Source organism: Medicago sativa, chromosome 8 (assembly GCF_051527215.1).
Source record: "Medicago sativa cultivar Bolivia chromosome 8, Bolivia_mono, whole genome shotgun sequence".
NCBI classification, from domain to species: Eukaryota; Viridiplantae; Streptophyta; class Magnoliopsida; order Fabales; family Fabaceae; genus Medicago; species Medicago sativa.
The window spans coordinates 15,258,980-15,284,663 of NC_140756.1; the positions used below are offsets into that span (position 1 = coordinate 15,258,980).

Here is a 25,684-nt window from a genome sequence, read left to right on the forward strand (position 1 = left end):
GTCACTTCAGAATCAAGAATGGCCGTAAGAGCATGGTCCCTTCAAAATTTTATACGTCTCTTCGAAATAAAAGTATTCTAAAGATCATAATCTCTTTTGAGGTATAACGTCCCTTCAAAATTAAGAATGATCTTAAGAGTATATCCCCATCGATGTTATAGATAAGATAAAAGTTAGAATGATGATATCACCATGTTTGCGTAGTTGTAGTAATATCAATACTTTGGAGAAGTTGGAGGTTAAAATAGTGGTAGTACCAAATTTGAATGGTCACAATATCATGCTATGTGTGATCGTTCTTACCCAAATCGTTAGTAATTTGGGATCCCAAAACGTCACTAATGTCCCTCTCGGACCCCGGTGTGCCAATTAATATTCTTTCAAAAGCATATTTTAGTCTTCACAACACTGACTCTTTGTTCTGAACTATTACAAGTTCAGCTCAAGAGAAACCTGAATAATTTCCACCTGATCCTAATTATCCTATGTAAAAAGCATTAAGTTGTTCACAAAGGCCAGGTGGGTACAACTTGCAAACTCGATTAGAAAGTTTATTTGACTCGGAAAACTTGTGCACAACATTGATGTTTACTAAATAAAGGTTTAATTGCATGTTTGATTCATCTATTTTTCTCGTAAAATAGTTGTCCTTTTTAAAAATTGAACTTTTTAGTTATGTTTTCATGTTTGTTACAATTTTGGTTTCAACCCCAATTTTTTCCTAAAAATTGTTACTGTTGGCGCCAAAAAAATGTGAATTTCAATCTCAATAGTGGGATTATTTTTTTCTTTAGATTCGACGTTGAGGCAATAAATAATATTTTTTGCCGCCAAAATTATAACATATTAATGTGAATTAGATAAACTAAAAAGTTCAATTTTGAAAAAAAAAACTATTTTAATGAGTTTAATTAAATCGAAGGACTAAAAATGCAATTAAGAGATCTATTCTCTTTGAAGAGATTACTAAAAAATGCATTGAAAAAAGAAAGGTATTTCAATGCACACAAATAAGAGGAGAGTGAGCCAACTTATCTATTCCCTTCAAAGAGATGCATTTTTCCAATGCTTCTCCATTTCAAAGAACATGCATGGTAGATGATGAGATAAGCTTTCACCATATTTAAAAAGTTTTTAGGCATCCCAATATTAGTCAGAGTGTAATTTGCACAAACTCCTAATTGAGATGATCATAAGCTATCTCAAGTTCGATTTTGATCTCCATCCATCCCACTTTTTGACGGGTAGTTGCGTTGCTTTGTCTATTTGAAATGTAACTACATTGATTGATATTGGCTAACCAACTCCTCCATCACCTTTCATCTTCTTTTCGGTTGTTTGGTAAAGATTGCGGAGACATTTAATACATTTAGGACGAGTTAAAACACGCAATTTTCCATATTAGGTTGAAATTACATTTTATTATTTATTTTGAAATTCAGCAACTTCCAATGGCTATACTCTGAGGTGTAAATAACGCCAAAATAAAAATATTTGCTTATCTTATGTCATTTCTTGGTCAGTGCCATAAGTTCCATGTGTGTGTATAAAAGTAAATCTCCATCCTCGTTAGTCCATCGTGTGGGGCCAAAAAAGCGACCATGTTAACTGTAGAAATAGGTTTTACATTATCTTATTGTTTACTCCATTATTTTTTGCTATATTCTCCACTTTTGTTATTGACCATGAGAAAAACATGCGACTTCATTCCAATTAACGCTGTGATTGCATTATTAGATGAAGGCAAAATAAAATAAAGAGAAGTGCTATACGGTACGGGAGTTAATTTCACGAAAATTCACGGACGCCTCAATATATAAGCAACCTGAACGGTTGCTATTGATTTTATTTTATTTTTTTAAAATTTTAAAAAGTTGCACTATGTCTTCTTTGTTATGCAATTCAACTAGATAAAAAGGTAGTCAACACCGTTCAAATTTGATGCACTGTTTATTTAATTGAGAATTCATTTTATTAGTGTTTTTTTTTTTTGAGGGAATCATTTTATTAGTGTTATAGTTTAAACTCTCTTTTTATCAATTAAATCACTTACTTTTCAAAAAAAAAAAAAAAAAGGTTGCGCAGGTGAACAACATCAATTAGCCGTCCGTGAATTTTCGTTGTCATACCTTCCGTACTATTTAGCATTTTTCTAAAATAAAATGCAACGAAGTAAAATAAGAAAAAATCATTTTTGCTCCGGCAAGTTTTAGTCAAGCAAAATTCTAATGTATTTATATAATTTAATATTTTTATTGAAGTGTTAATTTCTTCTCCCAACACTTATCTCGTTTTATGTAAGAATTAAACATTAAGCTACTCATATTTATATCAAAACATAGTTGTAGTAAGAGTAAGAGGATTGGTTATTGTAAAACAAAAAAGTAAGAGAATTGAAAAAAAAAATTGAGCCTAAGGTTGAGACCTTGTTGGCATTGTATGGTTCCTGCCTTATGAATTTGTCTAAGTGGTAAGAGACTTTGGTCATTTAAATAAGTGGTAATTAATGAGTTTTGATTCTGTCTCTTGTGTATGAAGAAAACTGAGTTGGGAGGGAAAACTCACTTTGTGCTGCACGAGTTCTTTGACGGAGATTAATCATTGATAAATAGCGGTGAAATCTTTGTACCTATATATATATGAGTCAGGATCCGTTGACACCAGGTGTCAACGGATTCGTTGACACCAAATCCCAACCATTTATTTTTTTAATCCAAAGGTCTATAATTAATGCACACTTCTACTTTGTGATGATCCTTTCTCTGAGTCCTACAGTAGTATTTGCTTTCAATTAATGAAATACTCAAATTGTAAACCATGGAATTGGTCGATGATTATCCTCTTCGGTTCAACATGGTTCCATGAGTTGGCTGCAGTTCATCATGAAAACTTCGTTCATCAAATTTCTCATGTATCGGCCAATAAAGCTCACTGCGTTGTTGAATTCTAACCACACATCATCGAGATCTATAGGATGCTTAATTATATCAAAGTAATCGATTCAACACAATTGGGAGCAATAATTGGGTGGGGAATTTTTGGAAGTGTTTGAATCCATTTGTTAGAAGTTTAGGTTTTTAACCAGGATTGAATAGTTTAATTAAAACCCTTTAATCTGAATTGGATATAAACTAATTTTATGGTTTTGGCAAATAGAAAACCCTTTAAATGGAATTACTTCCAGTTCCATCAGTATTGGCAAAAAAATCAAAAATTAATTTGTGATTGTGCAATTGAGATCGGTGGGGAAAACACAAACTTTCATTCTTGCAGGCTGCATTAAATTAATCCAGCGAAAAACGAGTAAGGAATCAAGAGAGAAAGGAGCAGCTGAGAAAATTTAACATGCAATTGTAGACCTTTGGATTAAAATAATAAATGGTTGGGATTTGGTGTCAACGAAGCAGGGATTTGAGAGAAAAGTGTGCCGAACTTGTAGCACAGTTCAGCAACTCAGTTTGTTAATTTAATCTTGTGTATCAATTAAACGTGAGCAATTAAGCAAATTATTAAATTTTACACGTTCATTAAATCTAATGGCTGACATAAATAGTTCTCGTTTCTCATAAAAGATATTGGTTCTCACCGGATATGCTCCCATATATATATATATATATATATATATATATATATATATATATATATATATATATAGGGTTTTGCTAGAAGCCACCCATGAAGGTGTCTTTTAGCAATCCACACCTCAAGGTGTGATTTCCACTTTTTAGTTATAACTTTGCTAAAAGACACATTCATAAAAATTAGTTGATGTCTTTTAACAAATGTTCATAGAATAACTTGCTAAAAGACACCTTCATAAAAGGTGTCTTCTAGCAAAACTCATATATATATATATATATATATATATATATATATATATATATATATATATATATATATATATATATATATATAGGGTTATGTTACAAGCCACCCTTTGGTGGTGTCTTTTATCAAGTCACACCTTAAGGTGTGATTTTCACTTTTTAGTTATAACTTTGATAAAAGACACCTTCCTAAAAGTAAGTTGGTGTCTTTTCGCAAATGCTCATAGAGTAACTTGATAAAAGACACCTTCATAAAAGGTGTCTTCTATCATAACCCATATATATATATATATATATATATATATATATATATATATATATATATATATATATATATATATATATATATAATTAATGCCTTAAAGTTTTCAATTATACCCACAAAATATTATGATAACCGAAGGTGGTAAAAATATGGTGTCGAACTAACTTGTGTGATTGTTTTTATCGCAAATCTCAATGTTCCAAAACTTCATATAATATGTACCAAAATATCCTTTTAAAAAAAAAAGGCACCAAAATATTTTTTTTAGAGGAAAATATTATCTTTTGTTATATGTTCCATTCCACCATTTCTATTTTTATTTTTTTTGGGTATGATAAATAATTCCACTCTATTGAGTTCATTCATTTTAAAAATATCTAAATATTCCCTAAAGTATTCTTCCCTTCCTTTCCTATGTGTCTGCCATCCAATGGAGTATAAAAATCTTAAAAGGGTATCAAATAACCTTATCCTTCCCTTAAACCAACAAAAAAACCATTATCCTTAATATATATATATATATATATATATATATATATATATATATATAGCACGTGTTTTGTATTAAACAAAGTAAAAACAACATTTTGTCATCTTCATGGGGCCTAGCTTTCTTTAAATATCCACCACTGCTTCCTTTCTCAAACCTCATCAAATTCATAATTTCCAGTACACTATTCAATCATCGTCTATTATTTTCAATTTATATTATTACCATGGAAGTTGGTCTAAGTCTCCTTCTTCAAATTATCAGCTCAAAGAGTAATTCAAACATCCTTGTCAAATCTGCAGTTAAAATGTCAAACCAAACCATCCCAATGGATTTTTGCTTCCTTAAAACTTGCAATCTGTGTAATAAACAGCTCAGCCCAGACAAAGATATTTACATGTACAGGTATATAACTATGTACTTGCCAAACTTCTTTTTTTTTTTTTTTTTTTTTACAACTTGCCAAATTCTGAAGTATAGAGCAAATATAGATTATATTTTAGGTCGTGATATTCCGATTTTCCAGAGTATTAAATGTTAGAATTTCTTTTGTACTCCTTAAAAAAGGAATTTCTTTTATACCCTTATATATTTTATCTAAACATCACTTATTTCTTTTATACCCTTATTTATTTTAAAAACAACTTAACATTAATTCTTTTGAACACCAAAAAAAAAAAAAAATCATTAATTCTTTTGAACCTCTTCATTAGTCTTGATGGTTTGGTCTTTTGTTTCTTTACAAAACTATAAGGAGTAATTATTTACATCATCATCGTGATTCATAAGTCGAGTATAATTTTCTACAAAATTCGACACATACAAATCACTCGCTGTCTAATTTATAGTTTCAAATTAGCCGCAGTAACTATCACACATGCCTCATGAGATGATCCATGATACTGCAATAAAATGTGACTAAAGTAATTTCGATTTACTGGAAATGGATTTCTTGCAGTCAAATAATCACTGCTCGTGAATCTCCTGGCTATCCGATTTTGATCGATACTATTTTTAATTTATTTGTACGTGTTAAATATTCTGCTCCGTCTGATTTCAATTGAAATATCTACAATGTATTGATTGCGCGACTTCATCATTTTACGACTGCAGTAAATCCAAATCCCAATTGAGGTTGTATTGTAAACAAAATATAAAAAATCTTGATGTTTGCAGCCAAGAATGCAGTCCTAGACATAACCCATGATCTAACTTTTTTAGAATTAATTCTATCAAATCCATACTAAAAATAAGATGATATTAGCATCTAGTGTCATTTTTTTTTCTTTCTATTTATATCTTTTAATTTTTTTAATTAACATCTTATGCATTTATCCTTGATCTGATGAAACAATATATTGGTAATTATTATGCAGGGGAGATCAAGGTTTCTGTAGTATAGAGTGCAGGAACAGACAAATTGTTTTGGATGAGATGAAAGAATTAGAGATCTCTACCAAAAAAATGGTACAATGTTATAGACAATGTAGTAATGAGGCACGCAGAGAGACACGTCTTATACTTGAGGACATTCGAATGCAAAGACTTAAAAATAAAGTATAAACCATTTCCATGTAATCAAAACTAGTTATATAGTCGGATTTGATTTTTGCCATAAATAATGATGTGACTATGATCTTTATTTTGTTTTGCATTTTTTCTTTTAATTATTTTAACATGTGTATAATAAAATCTTGGGAGAGTTTGTCGCCCATTTCAGTGCTATAAGACTCGAACGATTAGTTTTCGTAGTTGCGCGCGCAGATGACATCCTGTTTGCTCCAAATATTGAAATACACGACCAACCTCTTTATGTGGAAGAACGTAAAGAAGTCAAATTCTTCATATATTTTTTTTTTATAAGTAGTTTTGTGGTTAGAAATTCATTTTCGAAAATAAATAAGTGAAGTATCTGGAGTTTGAACTCAACTCCTACATAATATATTATACAATCTGTAACATCCCAGACTGCTTTCAGGATTGCCGACTAACCCCACAAACCAACACGAGTCTTTTCAGCGTGCTTTGTCCTCACTCACACGCTTTCCGGGAAACTTCCCGGAAGGTCACCCATCCTAAGACTACTCCAAGTCAAGCACGCTTAACTGTGGAGTTCTTATGGAATGAGCTACCGAAAAGAAGATGCATCTTGTTGATATGGGTAGTACCTAACAATTCTTATAAGCCTTCCTTCAACCATGTAGTCCCATACCTACACGGCCTCTGGATCCCTCTCATTCCGATGTGATTCGGTTCCTCTTATTAACGTGGGGTCATCCTTACGGATAGTGCCCGTTCCAACTGGCGGGAACCTTTCGTATCCAACTGGCGGGATATCGAAAGCCACATCGTGGGTGTTACATGCCCACCAGCTTCCGCCTGGTTCGTCCCCGAACCACACCGTACTGGGAGAGGTCTGCTCTGATACCATTTGTAACATCCCAGACTGCTTTCAGGATTGCCGACTAACCCCACAAACCAACACGAGTCTTTTCAGCGTGCTTTGTCCTCACTCACACGCTTTCCGGGAAACTTCCCGGAAGGTCACCCATCCTAAGACTACTCCAAGTCAAGCACGCTTAACTGTGGAGTTCTTATGGAATGAGCTACCGAAAAGAAGATGCATCTTGTTGATATGGGTAGTACCTAACAATTCTTATAAGCCTTCCTTCAACCATGTAGTCTCATACCTACACGGCCTCTGGATCCCTCTCATTCCGATGTGATTCGGTTCCTCTTATTAACGTGGGGTCATCCTTACGGATAGTGCCCGTTCCAACTGGCGGGAACCTTTCGTATCCAACTGGCGGGATATCGAAAGCCACGTCGTGGGTGTTACACAATCTCCCTACTAACTTAGCTAAGGACTGAATTCTTCATTTATATCATCACCAAAATAAACACAATCAACCTCTTTACATGGAAGAGCAAGAAGATTTGAAAAATCGATATTATTTTTCAATATCAGAGTACGAGAACCAAAAGACTTAACTGAAACTTCTTAAAAAATGACACACCTGTACTATCCTTACAAATATTTCAAAATGAAAGTATGGAGTAATTAACCACTTGCTTAAGTGCATCATACTAGCTTAACTCACAAGCAGACACCTCATCAACAAAGCATCCAAAAACCAAATTCAAGAACATCATCTATATACCATCTTCATGCTTTAATGTTGAATTATTCAAGAGATTCTTGAATTATATTAAAATAAGGGGGTCATGCTATATTAAGAAACTAAAAATAGAATTAAAAAAATAAATTTTGTATTAGAAAGATAAATTTTTTAACTTAATATTGAATGCATTATTTCTAAGAAGAAAAAAAACCTTCTATGTATAGTTTTTAAACGTGTGTCTTAAGGGTAACAACAGTTATAAAGACACTTGTTAAGGATTTAAAAATAAAATAAAGTGATAATTTGCATGTAGAAAAGAAGTTATTTTTTAATGTTTCAATGTATTGAATACACAAGTTTTAAGATAAAAATTTCCATTTTGCCCTAAGGGCATTTATCTTTTATTAACTCTTCTCCAAAGGCAACAGTTGAACATCAAAATCATCATAAGCAGTATAATTAAACCTCCATAAAGTAATCAAAGCTTATTTCCATTCAATTATATTTCAAGCATTTAAACAAAAAAATTTAAAGATTAAAAGGAACTAACATAATCAAAGACAATAATGTAGTCACTTAAGGTGTCATGGTTGTTAAAAGTTATCCATAATCAAATTGAAGAACATGTAATTTTTTTCTAGCTTCATAATGAATTGAGGGCCACGTAATTCTTCCTCTGCTACTGGTATTGATGCTTTTTTCTTCCTTAAAAAAAATAATATTTAATTTTTTTCTACGAGCATCTAATATATTTTTGACTTATTTACTCTAAAAAAAATATTTGACTTAATTACAAGTCAAACAAACATATTTGACTTAATTAGATTTGACTTGATAGGATTTGACTTTTTGTTAGGAGATTTAATTGGATTTGACTTAATTATATTTATCTCCACTAAAAAAATAATTATTACGAACTTAATATCACTTGTGTGCAATATATATAACAACCAAATTGACCAAGGCTTACTCACACAACCACGAATTGTGAAACTTGAAAATATAGCAGTTACAATAGAAGCATCATGACACTTCAATCCCCTGTTTTTATTCTCATTGTTCTATTGGCCTTATCTGCCACGAATCAAGCTATAACATTCATTGATTGGAGCCCCGTCGACATCAATGATCCCCACGTGGTAGAAATTGCAAAGTTTGCTGTTACCGAGTTCAACAAACGAATTACTATAGAGAAGTTAACGTTCGAGAAGGTCATCCATGGTGAATCTAAAAATGTGGTTGATGGGACCGCCTACCGCCTCACTTTTTCCGCACGCGGTCTTTCAACTTCTCACAAATATAGAGCTGTTGTGTTCGAGAAGCCATTGGAGCACTACAGAAAGCTCGATTCTTTTGAACTTGTTCATGCTTAAAGAGTATTAAATGTTGATTATTATATGATCTTATAGCAATAAAATTTTATGTTTTCTATATATGAATGGATTGTGGTAATGAATATATGATGTGATCGTTTTAAACTTCCTCGTGTTATAATTTTCTCGAAAGTTCATAAAGACTATTTATTTTGAGTGACTTTTATTATGGGTTACTTTGGTAACTTCAGTGTAATTTTTTTGGGTACAAACTTTAGTCTATTTTGATGAGATTGAATGATAGACGAATGATTAAAATAAATTATTTTGATGAGAGAGAATGTTTGGTTAGAATGGAGACAAAGGCATAAATAAATGTCACCAAAATTCAAAGTCTACCAAGTAGTAGAACCCAAATTATTATTCCTAGATTAAGGACCTTTCTTGTTTGTGACGAAAAGTCAAATGATCTATGTTAGTCAAAATTACTAAGTGAACTGTGATGGAAAACATGTGTTACATTTTGAAGTCGGTTAACCCCACATGGAAAAGTACGAGTGGCCAATGCTAGAAAATACTTTGCAACTTTGACTTTTTGTGACTTTGTTGGTTTTAGTGTACTTAATTGATAGATAAATGATTAAAATAAATTATTTTGTTAAGAGAAAATGATTGATTAGAAGAGAGATTGAGACAAAAGCCCCAAACTCAAAAACATCCAAGTAGAACTCGACGCTACGTGACACATTCTTGTTTGATGCACGAGGCACCACGCTAAATGAATCATAACTGACTAGTTAAACACCTTCTAATCGACTATTATAAGGAAAATAATTTAGACATCCATATCTAATCTACCATAAGAGAAAAAGAAATTGAGTAAAATGATTGATGCGATAGATCGATGATGTGATAGGAAAAGATATATAGAGATAAAAAATATTGTTAGTAAAACTTTCTTTTGAACACTCACTCTTTTACTGATTTAAAGCAATGTGGGTCTACAATTTGGAAATTCAACCCACAATAAATGGTGGGACATCCAATAAGAGAGTGAATGTTAGAGAGAGTTTTCAAAAGAGAATGTTGCTAGCATTCCTCTAAAAAGAAAATAAGGTGTTAAATGGATGTGTGAAAAATAAAGTTGTACAAATATAATTGCGTCCCTATAAATAGTCTTCAAATAACCCTCATTTCACTCGGTCCTCTTCTTGATTTTTGACCTCCAAGTTAGAAAAATATGGCATCACCATCCTTTTGTAATTTTTCATTATAGCAGAAATTATGGCTAAATCATGAATTAATATTATATCATCACATCAATTATTCATAAGGTTTGCACAAAGGTAACATTTTTCAAAAAAATAGTTCTATTCAGAAATATCCACTAAATAAGTGAGTTTGATACAAATTTAGGTCTATAGGATATTATCATTCTCTATTTCCCGCACAGCTTTAAGAAGTGATCTATCCCGTTAAGTTGTATAGATAATATGAGTTAATAGAAAACTACTAACTAACATCATAGACTAGATCTTACTTCTAAACTAAAGTCATAGTTTGATATTAAACCGACTTTCTCTGATACCAAACATATAACACCGAAATTTAACTTATTAGAAAAATATAAAAGAACTTTTTTTTCTAAGCAAAAGAGGAAGCCAAGCATGGAGCTAGGGCAACCCAAAATAAATTACCACAAGAAAAGAAGAACACAAAAGAGGAGGGGGAAATAACTATTGTCTCAAGGAGAAAACAGACCATGAAAATAAACTGGAACCATCTTTAATAGCTTTGGAAGAGAAAAATTACGTCTTAAAGTAAATTTTTACAATATATAAAAGACATCAAAACCTATTTCTAAACATTTTGACATGATCTAGTTCCGACTCAAGATTTTGAACGGCTAACAAGCTACTAAACATTCATCAGTCTTCCAATGTGCCCTGTTATATCTTGAAACATCACCTCAACAACAATTAGTGTCATTTTAAATAATAATAGTTTTCCACTCCCTAACTTTTTTAAAAACAATGGAGATATATAAAAAAGAACAGATGAAGTATTAGTGATTGACATAACATATGTGGTAAAGTACAAGTGAACCCAAAAAGGGACACTTATTAAAGTTTCGTGTGTACATATTATTAGTAGATTGAATTTTTACGAAATTCTTTTTATAAAATAAATAAATAGTAATATTTTTATTGTAAAATGGGTGATCAAAAACTCTAGAAAGTATGGATTGGTTGAAGCAAGAGATGGAAGTCTTTTTTTTTTTTTTTTTTTGTAGTGGCCGGAGTTTGAACTCCGGACCTTGCATATATTATGCGTTGTTCATACCAACTGCGTTAAGCTCACAATGACTAGATTATACTAATGTTGATGGATCAAGTCATAATTAACTATTTATTTTTAATATTGGAGTATGGAGCACCACTTATAAAGATGATGCACCTTAATTAGATGTCTCTTTATTTTATCATTTAATTTATTTTTCACATATTTCAATATTCGAATATTACTCTCATGACATTGTCAATTTTTTTTAAGCAATCACAAATTGAAATTTTGAGATACTACATAATTAATTAAATTTTATCCATATTAATCAAAAAAATTATATTCTTTTGTTATATTTCCATTATATAATATATTTATCTCTTCGAATACACACAACAATAAATCAAATATTGTTCTTTCAAAAAAAAAATTGTTACCATACAATCCTAAAAAAAAATTTATAAATGTTTTATTTATTTTTAATATGGATTTAATTATATGCATTAATTGTGAGTATAAAAATATTTAATTAATATTCATCTGATTAATATTATTTCTTTAGCATGGAATCTAGTGTAAAATAACTATATTGTTAACACCTAGACTTTAAAATATATTATGCTATCATATAAAAAAAAACATTGTAGACCTATATAATTGCGGCCCTTGTAGCAATTACTAGCTAGTTTTCTTTCTTAATGGATACTAGCTAGTTGTTATTGATACAAAATAAAGATTTAACAATAACAGTGGCAAAAATTATTTGGGTATGGTTTTTTATATTTAAGATGTTTGCAAAAGCCTCCTTTTTCATGGCCGGCGTGTTTGCAAAGACAGTCGCAACATGCATCATGCACACCAGGAACACAGTCTCCAACATAGTTATCATCACATATTTTCAGATCGGCCCCATATCTTGTATTTGGCGGACATTGAGGCGGCGGCCAAGTCACTCCTGCCGGACATCGAGCACCGTCCTGACCAATCGCTTTCCCTAAACCTATTCATCAAAATTAATAAATTTCATGGTTAAAATGTCTCACTTATCTAGCCGGAGTTGTGCTTTTAATAAAATTTAGCCATTTAAAAAAAAATACAGTTAGTATGTCTCACTAATCAATAAGGTGTATTCTTAATCATCAATATTGATTAAAAAGAAACATTAAGAAATTGAACTTACCCAAGAGTAGAACGATCATGACCAACATGGTGGTGGCAAAGAGTGGAAGTAGTCCAGTTGCTCTAGCCATCTTTTAATTCAATGGTGTTTGAGAATAAAGGAAGGGCTAAACGTTTTTATAAGCAAGGGGCCAATTTACATTCATGCATTGACTAATCTTATTGGTCAACTAAATTTAATTTTCTGTAAAATATAGTAAATTCATATTTGGGAAAATTTAATGATGTATAATAAAATATTTTTTTTATAGAGTTTAATATATTATACTTAACTAGTTTATCAAATTTACATAATTCTAGGCAACAGACCAAGTTATATTCATGCATTGACTAATCATATTAGTCAACCAAATTTTATATTTATGTAAAAAAATTAAATTTAAATTTGGTAAACAGTTCACATTAAAAATACAATGAAGTATGATAAAATATTTTGATATTGTTTAATATATTATACTTTAGCAGTCTAATAGATTATAGGGTTAAATATGTTTTTGGTCCCTATAAATATACCAACTTTTCGTTTTAGTCCCTCTAAAATTTTCCTTCAACTTTTAGTCCCAATAAAATTTTCCATCCTCATTTTTGGTCCCTCTTTTAAAGTAAACTCATATGTAGAATTCATATTTTTGAAAAAAAATTTACAGAAAAATTCATAATATTATAAGAATCTCTCCTAAAAAAATTAGAATTTTTTAACAAAACATGAATTTAATATGAATTTTTATATTTTTGACGGTTAAAAATTCATATTTAATTTATATTTTGTTAAAAAATTTTAATTTTTTTGGGGATTTTATTTTACAATATTCTACATATTTATGCACAATTTCAATAAAAAATACAAAAATTAACTTAAAAATAGGGACCAAAAGTAGTGATTGAAAATTTTATAGGGACTAAAAGTTGAAGCAAAATTTTAGAGGGACTAAAACGAAAAGTTGGTATATTTATAGGAACCAAAAACATATTTAACCCTAGATTATAGCAGTGTTTAAATACTTTTTAATATTTTTAATAAATAAAGTTCAATTAGATAAATTATAAAACTGGTTCAACCTAGCATTGGCGGGCTATAAGCCAACCCTGATGAAAATACTTGAGTGACTTTTATTTTGGGTTACTTTGGTAACTTCAGTGTAATTATTTTTGGGTACAAATTTAATCTATTTTGATGAGATTGAATGATAGACGAATGATTAAAATAAATTATTTTGATGAGAGAGAATGTTTAGTTAGTATAGAGACAAAGGCAGAAATAAATGTCACCAAAATTCAAAGTCTACCAAGTAGAACCCAAATTATTATTCCTAGATTAAGGATCTTTCTTGTTTGTGACGAAAAGTCAAATGATCTATGTTAGTCAAAATTACTAAGTGAACTCTGGTGGAAAACATGTGTTACATTTTGAAGTCGGTTAATCCCACATGGAAAAGTACGAGTGGCCAACTCTAGAAAATACTTTGCGACTTTGACTTTTTGTGACTTTGTTGGTTTTAGTGTACTTAATTGATAGATAAATGATTAAAATAAATTATTTTGTTAAGAGAAAATGATTGATTAGAAGAGAGATTGAGACAAAATCCCCAAACTCAAAAACATCCAAGTAGAACTCGATGCTACGTGACACGTTCTTGTTTGATGTACGAGGCACCACGTTAAATGAATCATAACTAACTAGTTAAACACCTTATATCTAATCGACTATTATAAGGGAAATAATTTAGACATCCAATATCTAATCTACCATAAGAGAAAAAGAAATGGAGTAAAATGATTGATACGATAGATGGATGATGTGATAGGAAGAGATATATAGAGATAAAAAGTATTGTTAGTAAAACTTTCTTTTGAACACTCACTCTTTTACTGATTTAAATCAATGTGGACATACAATTTGAAAATTCAACCCACAATAAATGGTGGGACATCCAATAAGAGAGTGAATGTTAGAGAGAGTTTTCAAAAGTGAATGTTGCTAGCATTCCTCTAAAGAGAAAATAAGATGTTGAATGGATGTGTGAAAAATAAAGTTGTACAAATATAATTGCCTCCCTATAAATAGTCTTCAAATAACCCTCATTTCACTCGGTCCTCTTCTTGATTTTTGACCTCCAAGTTATAAAAATATGGCATCACCATCCTTTTGTAATTTTTCATTATAGCAGAAATTATGGCTAAATCATGAATTAATATTATATCATCACATCAATTATTCATAAGGTTTGCACGAAGGTAACATTTTTCAAAAAATAGTTCTATTCAGAAATATCCACTAAATAAGTGAGTTTGATACAAATTTAGGTCTATAGGATATTATCATTCTCTATTTCCCGCACAACTTTAAGAAGTGATCTATCCCGTTAAGTTGTATAGATAATATGAGTTAATAGAAAACTACTAACTAACATCATAGACTAGATCTCACTTCTAAACTAAAGTCATAGTTTGATATTAAACCGGCCTTCTACGGTACCAAACATATAACACCGAAATTTAACTTATTAGAAAAATATAAAAGAATTTTTTTTTTAAGCAAAAGAGGAAGGCTAGCATGGAGCTAGGGCAACCCAAAATAAAATAAGAACACAAGAGAGGAGGGGGAAATAACTATTTTCTCAAGGAGGAAACATATCATGAAAACAAACTTGAAACATCTTTAATAGCTTTGGAAGAGAAAAATTACGTCTTAAAGTGAATTTTTACAATATATAAAAGACATCAAAACCTATTTCTAAACATTTTGACATGATCTAGTTCCGACTCAATATTTTGAACGGCTAACAAGCTACTAAACATTCACCAGTCTTCCAATGTGCACTGTTATATCTTGAAACATCACCTCAACAACAATTAGTGTCATTTTAAATAATAATAGTTTTCTACTCCCTAACTTTTTTAAAAACAATGGATATATATAAAAAAGAACAGATGAAGTATTAGGGATTGACATAACATAAGTCGTAAAGTACAAGTGAACCCAATAAGGGACACTTATTAAAGTTTCGTGTGTACATATCAGTAGATTAAATATTTACAAACTTATTTTTATAAAATAAATAAATAGTAATCTTTTTATCGTAAAATGGGTGATCAAAAACTCTAGAAAGTATAGATTGGTTGAAGCAAGAGATGGAAGTCTAGATTATACTAATGTTGACGGATCAAATCATAATTAACTATTTATACTCCCTCCGTTTCACAATATTAGTCGTTTAAGGTTTGTGCACGATTATTAAGGAAATGATTAATTGTGTTAATTTCAATAAAATTAGTTGCATTTACTAAAACACCCTTATTAATTGTAGTTAGTGGAGTAGTTACATTGGATGAAATTCAATAAATAAGGGTAGAATAATGGAAATAAATAATAAAAAGAAAAAATGTTAATGAAACAATAATTGTGAGACGGAGTGAGTATTTAATATTGGAGTATGGAGCACCACTTATAAACATGATGCACCTTAATTAGATGTCTCTTTATCTTGTCATTTAATTTATTTTCCACATATTTCAATATTCGAATATTACTGACATTGTCAATTTTTTTTTAAGCAATCAAAAATTGAAATTTTAAGATACTACATAATTAATTAAATTTTCTCCATTTTAATCAACAAATTATTTTATCTTATTATATTTCCATTATATAATATATTTATTTGTTCAAATGCACACAACAATAAATCAAATATTGTTCTTTCAAAAAAAAAATTGTTACCATACAATCCTAAATTTTTTATATAAATGTTCTATTTATTTCTATTATGGATTTAATTATATTCATTGTGAGTATAAAAATATTTAATTAATATTCATCTGATTAATATTATTTCATTAGCATGGAATCTACTGTAGAATAACTATATTGTTTTTTTTTTTTTGACAAGAGAATAACTATATTGTTAACACCGAGACTTTAAAATATACTAGACTATCGACCCGTGCTGCCGCACGGGTCATATATTTCGATACAGATAAGTGTATAATTTATATAATATACTAAAGTTTAACGATAAATCTCTATTACTAATTTGTGGTTAATATCTTATAAATGACGAATTATTTGTAATAAGTTAACAACGAACTTGGATATAGTATAAGTACGGAATCAGAAATGGATCATGAACTAATGATAACCAAGTTACAACTTTGATGGTGATAATGTGATATATAGTATCAATTGAGATTGGTGCCATAGTTGATATTAACCAAGTTATAACTTTGATGGTGATAATGTGATATATAGTATCAATTGAGATTGGTGTCATTGTTGATATCAGTAATAAACTGTCAATAATAGACCATAGATGAAATTCTTAAACAATTAGGAGCATATATTAGCAAAGATAATAATGGTGAAACAATGATAATGATTCCAAAAATGCAATGGCTTAATTGTGCTCAACCTGCGAAGAAAAACAAAGATAGCATAAAATTGAAGCATTAGTTGCTGCAATCCTTATTATAAGTTATTTATAATATGAGAAGAACTGATTTATGCGAAATTTTAATCACCATACCTGTATACATCAAGCCTTTCATATAGACAGAAGGATTGATCATTGAGTATACTGTAAACATGAATTTATGCGTTTCAGATATGATGGCAAATGCATCAGTCAGGTCAAACAAAATCTGTAAAAACAAATTAAGCAACACACTGATGAGTTAGGTTTGACGACCATGATTCAGACATTTATTTAATATTAATATCAATACAGTACATACTTGTATTGATGGCAGACAAATGTATCAACAAAACGGCAACACCTATATTTCATCAGCACCGAACAATTCATAAATTGCAAAAAACTTTTTTATACATATTAGAATAATATTGGAGACTAATTTAGTTGATACTCATTTATTGTCTTTAACGTGTAATTATTTGTTTTCAATTGCTTTCAACTATATTTCCCTCTTTAGATGATTTCCAGGGATTTGGTGTAATTACCCTGATGTAGAACAAGTTGTACATTGTGTATATAAATCAGCCTTTGAGCATCAATACAGAACACAGATTCTGCCTCATCCTATTTCTTTATGGCATCAGAGCAAGGTCCTGAGAACAGTATGGCAGGGAAAAAGGATGATGGCAGCAAAGATGAAAGTGGGTATCAATTGAAGAAACAGATCTCTCCCTACGATCTGTATTCAAATGATAACCCAGGAAATATCATAACCCAGGTACAATTGAAGGGTGAAAATTATGACGAATGGGCTCGCGCAGTCCGAGGCTCTTTGAGGGCAAGACGAAAATTTCGATTCGTAGACGGATCGATTGAAAAACCTGATGATGCTGCTCCTGAGATTGATGATTGGTGGACAGTCAATTCCATGATTGTTTCATGGATTCTCAATACGATTGAACCGAAACTTCGATCGACAATCACATACAGGGAAAATGCGAAAGAATTGTGGGATGATATTGAACAGAGGTTTTCAATTTCAAATGGACCTCGCATCCAACAATTAAAGTCTGAATTGGCGAATTGCAAGCAGAATGGAGACCCGATTGTGACCTATTTTGGACGACTTAAGAAGCTGTGGGATGAATTGAATGATCTCGACAAAATACCCGTTTGCACATGCAATGGGTGTAATTGCGGCATGTCTGCAGCGCTGAACAAGAAGAGAGAAGAGGAGAAGCTTCACCAATTTTTGATGGGTCTTGATGATTCTCAGTTCAGGACTGTGCGGTCTAATGTCTTGAGTCTAGACCCGCTGCCAAATCTGAATAGAGCATACCAGATGGTGGTGCAAGAGGAGAGAGTTGGCATGATGATGCGAGGTAAGGAAGAACGTGGAGATCCAATCGCCTTTGCTGTCAAGTCTGGAAGAACATCAGGATGGGAAAAGAAATCTCATACGGGGCCGCAGAGACCATGCTCACATTGCAAACGTCTTGGGCATGATGTCGACACATGTTTCCAGGTGGTGGGCTATCCAGATTGGTGGGGAGATAGACCACGATATGAAGGTCGCGAGCTTGGACGTGGAAAGCAGATGCATCAGTCAATTGGTGGTGCAGGAAAAGGAAGAGGCAATAATGCAAAGGTGAATATGGCACAAGTTGTTGATGACACTAAAGCAGTGATGAATGACAGAAAGGATGAAGATGATCAGGTATTACCGGGATTGAGTTCAAAGCAGTGGAATGCTCTTCTCAATGCGATTGAAGCTCAAAAAGGTGGGACTGGTACAAGACTGACAGGTAAGAATCCATGGATTATTGACACAGGTGCCTCCCGTCATATGACTAACGCTCTTGTTTACATGAATGATGTTCGAGATATAGAGCCTTGTCCTGTTGGATTGCCCAATGGGTCACAAACATATGCAACGAAAGTAGGAACAGTCACTATTGGTGACAAGTTGATGTTGAAGCATGTTCTTTTTGTCCCTAAATTGAATTGCAATCTCATGTCAATATCTCAACTTTTAGATGATGCTGATTATATTGTTCACTTTACTAAAACAATGTGTGTTATACAGGACCGCACTTCGAGGATGACGATTGGAGCGGGTGAACAATCTGAGGGGCTTTATGTGCTTAGTGTGGTGACACCAGTTCGTGCATACCGAGCAAATGGAGTTGGATTCTGTGAGTTATGGCATAGAAGAATGGGACACCCATCATCTAAGATAACTAGTATGTTACCTGATGTAACTGAAAAAGATATTGATAGTAGAATAAAGACTTGTGATGTTTGTTTTAAAGCCAAACAAATAAAAGAATCATTTTTGTTGAGTGACAATAATGCAAAGAATTGTTTTGATTTGATACATTGTGATTTATGGGGACCATATAGAACATATGCCTCTTGTGGCGCTGTTTACTTTTTGACTATAGTTGATGATTGTTCTCGTGCGGTATGGGTATACTTGTTGAAAACAAAAGATGAAGTTCCTCGTATTATTAAACAATTTTTTTCTATGGTACATAGGCAACATAACAAACAAATTAAAATTTTGAGAAGTGATAATGGAACTGAGTTTCGAGGACTGAAAAGTTATTTTCAAGAAAGTGGTGTCCTCCATCAAACTTCAATTCGCTATACACCTCAACAAAATGGAAGGGTGGAAAGAAAACATCGACATATACTGAATGTGGCAAGGGCATTGAGGTTTCAAGCCAATTTGCCTTTGAAGTTCTGGGGAGAGTGTATACTTACTGCTGCGTATTTGATTAACAGAACTCCTTCCGTGCTACTTGATGGGAAAACTCCTTATGAGGTGTTGTTTGATGCTAAGCCTGCATATACACAAATTAAGACATTTGGATGTTTGTGTTATGCTCTCAATGAAAACAGGGGGCGAGATAAATTTGATAGTAGGAGTCGAAAGTGCATTTTTGTAGGCTACCCTTATGGGAAAAAGGGGTGGGAAGTGTATGATATTGAAACTGAAGAGTATTTTGTATCTCGGAATGTGAAGTTTATGGAAGATGTGTTCCCTTTTTCTAGCAAAGAAAAGATAAGTGAAACACACATAGATGAATGGGGTTGGCCGGTTGATCAAATTGATGAATGTGAGGAAGGGAATGAGACAAGAAATTTCGTGACTACAAATGATTTGGGGGCTGCAGGTGCGACTTTGAGAAATGATGTTGAGCGCATTCAAAGTAATGAGGAAGTACATACTCTAGAGGAGCAAATTGAGACAACAGAAGATGTAGACGAAAGTGAGAGATTGGAGTGTCAGCAAGGTGTTGAAACAGAAGAACTTCTTGGTCGGGGACACAGAATCAAGAAGCGATCTACACGTCTGAATGATCATGTCACACACACTGTTACTGTAAGTCCCTCAGCCGGTTCACTGCTTCATTCGAAATCCTCAGGTACACGTTATCCTATTGCACACTTTGTTAATTGTGACAAATTTTCTGTACAGCATTGTGCTTTCTTGGCAGCAATTACTGCAGGGCATGAGCCAAATTCTTTTGTCGAGGCTGTTAAGGATGAGAAATGGCGAAATGCCATGAAGGAAGAAATTCAAGCTTTGGAGGAAAATGGTACATGGACAACTGAAGATTTACCACCGGGAAAGAAAGCTATAGGATGCAAATGGATCTATAAGATCAAATATAATTCAGATGGGTCCATTGAGCGGCACAAAGCAAGATTGGTGATTCATGGCAACCGACAAGTTGAAGGCGTTGACTATAATGAGACATTTGCTCCAACAGCAAAGATGGTGACAGTTCGAACATTTTTAGCCATTGCGGCAGCCAAGAACTTCCAACTACATCAAATGGATGTCCGCAATGCGTTCTTGCACGGGGACTTGGAGGAAGAAGTGTATATGAAGTTTCCGCCGGGTTTTGAGAAACAATCACCCGGTAAGGTGTTTCGTCTTCGAAAATCATTGTATGGTTTGAAACAGGCCCCTAGATGTTGGTTTGCTAAATTGTCGGATGCTTTGAAAACTTATGGCTTCGAACAGTCCTATTCTGATTATTCTCTTTTCATGTTGCGTCGCTGTAACACTGAGATATATGTCTTGGTTTATGTTGATGATATAATTATATCAGGAAATCATAGTGATGCTATACAAAAATTTAAAGATTATTTGGGCAACTGTTTTCACATGAAAGACCTTGGAAAGTTGAAATATTTCCTTGGTATTGAAGTTGCACGGAATGCCACTGGTATTTTTCTCTCGCAACGCAAATATGCATTGGATCTGATATCTGATTGTGGACTTCTTGGAGCAAAGCCTGCAAGCATTCCTATTGAACAAAACCATCAGCTGGCCCTTGTTGAAGGGGCGGACCTCAAAGATCCAACTGAATATAGGAGTCTCATTGGACGACTTATCTATTTGACTGTTACTCATCCGGAGTTGTCGTATTGTGTTCACATTCTCGCTCAATTTATGCAGAACCCAAAGATTGAGCATTGGAATGCAGCCCTTAGGGTTGTCCGTTACTTAAAAGGTAATCCCGGACAAGGGATTCTGCTGAGAACTGATTGTGATTTACGCTTGTATGCCTACTGTGACGCGGACTGGGCAGGATGTCCTCTCACTAGACGGTCTTTGACAGCTTATTTTGTGATGTTGGGCAGTTCTCCCATCTCTTGGAAGACAAAGAAACAAACTACAGTGTCTAAATCTTCGGCTGAAGCTGAGTACCGCTCCATGGCTGCAGCTACTTGCGAGCTCAAGTGGTTGAAAGGATTGTTGAGCTCTCTTGGTGTTGAGCATGCTGCTTCTATGAGTCTTTACTGTGACAGCCAATCTGCCCTCCATATTGCCAATAATCCGGTACTCCATGAACGTACAAAACACATTGAGGTTGATTGTCATTTTGTGCGAGATGAAATTGTCAAGGGTAACATCCAACCTCTGTATGTTCATACTTCCAAACAACTTGCAGATATCCTAACAAAGGCTCTAGGAAAACGTCAATTTGACTCTTTGCTGTCCAAGTTGGGCGTTCTTCATCTCCACTCTCCAACTTGAGGGGGGGTATTAGAATAATATTGGAGACTAATTTAGTTGATACTCATTTATTGTCTTTAACGTGTAATTATTTGTTTTCAATTGCTTTCAACTATATTTCCCTCTTTAGATGATTTCCAGGGATTTGGTGTAATTACCCTGATGTAGAACAAGTTGTACATTGTGTATATAAATCAGCCTTTGAGCATCAATACAGAACACAGATTCTGCCTCATCCTATTTCTTTATTGGAGACTAATTATACACCACGTTTGATGTAGTATTGATGCAATTGTTGTCCTCATCTGTCAATAAAATTTTCAGACCGTTTCGAGAGGTTACTCTTGATACCGCAACGTATAGTTGACCGTGCGAAAATACAGGTTGAGGAAGATATATACCAACTTTTTTCAGTGATTGTCCTTGGTTTTTAATCATGGTCATAGCGAACGACACAAAAATAGGAAACTGTCTACGTTGAAGAAATAGGAAACGGTCAAGAAGGCCGCACCACTTGATTATCAACACACCAAAAGGCATGACTCAAGACAACCTTTCGTGCAGAACTAAAAGTTGCGAACTCCCACAATAACTCAATTAGTAGTCACCAAGTACTCTATCTAAAATCCATATCAAACTTACTCCATCGTTTCCTTTGAAATACCCAACGGTCACAAAACCTACATTATAATAAAAATTGATACAAAATCACGATGGCCACAAAGATGAATTTCACAAAAAAAAAAAAAAGTGAGTCAATCATTAAACTACATGGCATTGTTCGTCTCCAATCTCGAATATATAACAGCGAAAAACAAATTATAAGGACATGCAGATTGGTTTCCCTAAGGACAACAAAATCATATTAATAAACTCATATCAGGCCAAGGAATGCTTCTCACCTAGATAATTAAAAGGCATACCACATGCACATCTAAGTATTGCATAAAAAACTAAACTGAAAAAGGGATACAAAAGAGTCAACTGAAAAAAGCGTTGTATTCACATTGAAAGGAAAAAAACTAACAATAAGCCAAAGTCATGGGGGATAAAACAACAGTATCAAAACATATATATGAAAATATGTGATATATCCTAGCCATTAAAGTATTAAAAGTTCAGTTTCCACTATTACACAATCAAATCTCCCATTTGATGGTTTTGGTTATATCATTTCTACATTGCCAATTGAATAACCCCTCAAGAAAGGAAAAAAATAACTGAGATGTCAAAATAAGTTAAACAATAATAGGAATGATAGTAGAGATTGTCAAAAACAGAGCAAGAAGACTCAAGTGGAATATGAATATGAGAAGATAAAGAATATTATTAGCAAATTGTACATAGCTACATATGAACTATTTGTCGAAATGATTAGTAAATTCATGACCACAGTTCATATCTTCAATTAAATCTATCAATTCAAAAGGAGAGTTCTAATACCAAATTGTACATAGCTACACATGAACTATTTGTCGAAATGATTAGTAAATTCATGACCACAGTTCATATCTTCAATTAAATCTATCAATTCAAAAGGAGAGTTCTAATACCATAATATAAAATCACTTTGATTAACTACCTAAATGATTGTTTTGAAAAGTATATTTGATTGCAATAGATTCTCCATTTAGTTTGCTGCTATTGAATGACATATGGCAGCATGACAAAACAATGGTTCTAGACAAACTTAAGGCAAAGGATATTTATTATTTTAGCAACTTCTTCATCACTATAACTTAATCTGTTAATCCATTATTCCGTTGTCAACAATATTAAGGCACATGTTACCTACATTAATACTGAAATAAGTTATATTAGTGTATCTAAGGGAACATAGAGTAAAACTAATACATCCGCAGCAATAAAAAAGAAGCAATTTTTTGTTGAGGATATGGATTATTTCAAGGCTTACTTGAAAAGAGGGTTTGATTTTGCTCAATAGGCAGCAACATAAGAGACAATAGAAGAATCAGAAGTCACCTAAATCAAAAGCAACCAAAAGCAAAAATCATCTAAGCCATGAATGGAAATCAGATAGAAAGAATCAGTTGAAAGCAAAATAGATATACACAAAGACATATAAACATATTTATCCTAAACCATAAATATGAAGAAAAAAGCTTCCATGCAATCAAACTGTAAAATTCGGACGATTATTTATGTGAACAATTACCTTGATTTGTGAAATCACCAATATGCAAATCTAAATTGAAAAACAAACAAACCAAGGTCCAAAAATTATTTGAAGAGGAACGTCCAAATTCTGCATTGTTTTTGCTGTCGGGTATGCAGATTAAAGCAATTTTCTTTTGTACTTATATATGGTTTTCTAGGCATTTTTGCCTGCAGTTGGTATGTTCAGTTTTAGTGCAAATTTTATTGTTTTCAGCAAGCTTTTGCTTTTTTTCTTCTTCCTGTTTTCCTACATCAGTATAATTGGTTGATTGAAAAAGAAAAATAAAAACAGAAACAATCTAATCTAAAATAACACTAAAATTGTAGTTAAAAAAGGCAATCATGAAGGCGTCACTGGATTTGGGATAGAAATTACAGCAACTCTGCACTAACAGGAAAAGATACACAGTTGAAAATAGATTACATTAGCAACAGCCGGCCAAAACGACAAACCTTAACAGCCATATACTGAAAAAACAGCAGGACTCAATGGGAAAATAACATAATAGACATTAGCAAAACACCAAGACACAAAACCAACAAACCATCAATTTATAACTCTCTAGCAGCAGATACAAAAGCAAGCACAAAACATACAAAAATTACTTCTTTCCAGACCGAAACACCATCAGTTTGAAAAATATGAATACCACACCAAGTTTGAAAATATCAATTTTACATTATACTACACACTCAAAATCTACTATTTTATCCAAAGTTAGAGCAAACCTTGTTAAAAGTTTTCAAAAGCTGCAACACGAATATGACCATTGCTTCCAGCAGCATCAAACTTTGCACTGAATTTGTCCACCTAAAAGAATTACTTGGCAAAATCAGTTATTTTGAGGACCGAAACTAAAATTGGCATATTCAAAAGATGTTCAAATAAAAATGTCTAATTTGTAAAGTCAACGGAAATTGTAAGTTTCGATTGAAGGAAGCAAAATTAAGAGAATCCGATTGAAGTTAACGGAAATTGTGAGCAAATTTTTTTGTTATCCGATGAGCACCACATATATATCCCAACAACCTTTTTTTTTTTTTTTTATCAAATGGGTAAGCTAAAAAAAATCAGAGTTGAAATTGATAAAATTCCAGATTCAATTGATAGAACTAATTCCCTAAATTATGACCTAAAAGAGGAATTCAAAATTTAATTGAGAGAAAGAGAAAATGTTTCACTAAGAATTCCAATTTCACCGAATTCCAATTTCCCCCAAAAATCCTTCCGCGCCGTACCGTTTCACTAAGAATTCTAGCTTCTTCAAGCTCCTTTCCTATCAAATCGAAAAAATCAATCAAAACAACACCGGCGATACAAAAACGCTAATCGCGATACCAAAATTGATCAAAACGTAACGAAACTAAAAACGCATACCGAGGGATCAAAGGTCTTGAAAATGATGTTGCATAGAAGCATTCTCTTTGACGAAAACTTTAAGAGGCTTATTGCCTTGATGAGGTTGAACGGCGGCGATGAATAAAGCTTCGAGGAGAAGATCAGCGCTGATTCTGATTCGGAGGCTTCGATATTTGATTACAGGAAATCACCACCACCAAAACCGTCACCGTGAGCCGCT

General features: G+C 32.6%; 5 protein-coding genes and 1 long non-coding RNA gene across 7 annotated transcripts in view; 3 read left to right on the plus strand and 3 right to left on the minus strand.

Annotated features, from left to right (window-relative positions):
- LOC146897271 (protein BREAST CANCER SUSCEPTIBILITY 1 homolog) overlaps positions 1 to 25,684 on the minus strand; it is a 66,975-nt gene that overhangs the window by 25,724 nt on the left and 15,567 nt on the right. The gene's annotated exons all lie outside the window — the stretch shown is intronic.
- On the plus strand, positions 4,735 to 6,224 carry LOC146897274 (FCS-Like Zinc finger 17-like). The gene is made up of 2 exons (XM_085737640.1): positions 4,735 to 4,987; positions 5,959 to 6,224. Exons 1-2 carry the CDS (start codon positions 4,809 to 4,811, stop codon positions 6,143 to 6,145), a joined length of 366 nt encoding a protein of 121 aa, XP_085593766.1. The 5' UTR covers positions 4,735 to 4,808; the 3' UTR covers positions 6,146 to 6,224.
- On the plus strand, positions 8,730 to 9,077 carry LOC146897275 (putative cysteine proteinase inhibitor 7). Its single transcript, XM_085736400.1, has one exon. It carries the CDS (start codon positions 8,730 to 8,732, stop codon positions 9,075 to 9,077), a length of 348 nt encoding a protein of 115 aa, XP_085592526.1.
- LOC146897276 (uncharacterized) lies at positions 11,888 to 12,591 on the minus strand. The gene is made up of 2 exons (XM_085737317.1): positions 12,481 to 12,591; positions 11,888 to 12,300 (listed from the first exon to the last, which is right to left on the minus strand). The coding sequence occupies exons 1-2, from the start codon at positions 12,548 to 12,550 to the stop codon at positions 12,038 to 12,040; spliced, it is 333 nt and encodes a 110-aa protein (XP_085593443.1). The 5' UTR covers positions 12,551 to 12,591; the 3' UTR covers positions 11,888 to 12,037.
- Positions 16,689 to 17,263, minus strand: LOC146897277 (uncharacterized). Its single transcript, XR_015021139.1, has 2 exons — positions 17,003 to 17,263; positions 16,689 to 16,888 (listed from the first exon to the last, which is right to left on the minus strand). It is a non-coding gene; the product is annotated as an uncharacterized LOC146897277 (long non-coding RNA).
- LOC146897278 (uncharacterized) lies at positions 17,386 to 19,233 on the plus strand. Its single transcript, XM_085736058.1, has 2 exons — positions 17,386 to 18,696; positions 18,978 to 19,233. Exons 1-2 carry the CDS (start codon positions 17,526 to 17,528, stop codon positions 19,010 to 19,012), a joined length of 1,206 nt encoding a protein of 401 aa, XP_085592184.1. The 5' UTR covers positions 17,386 to 17,525; the 3' UTR covers positions 19,013 to 19,233.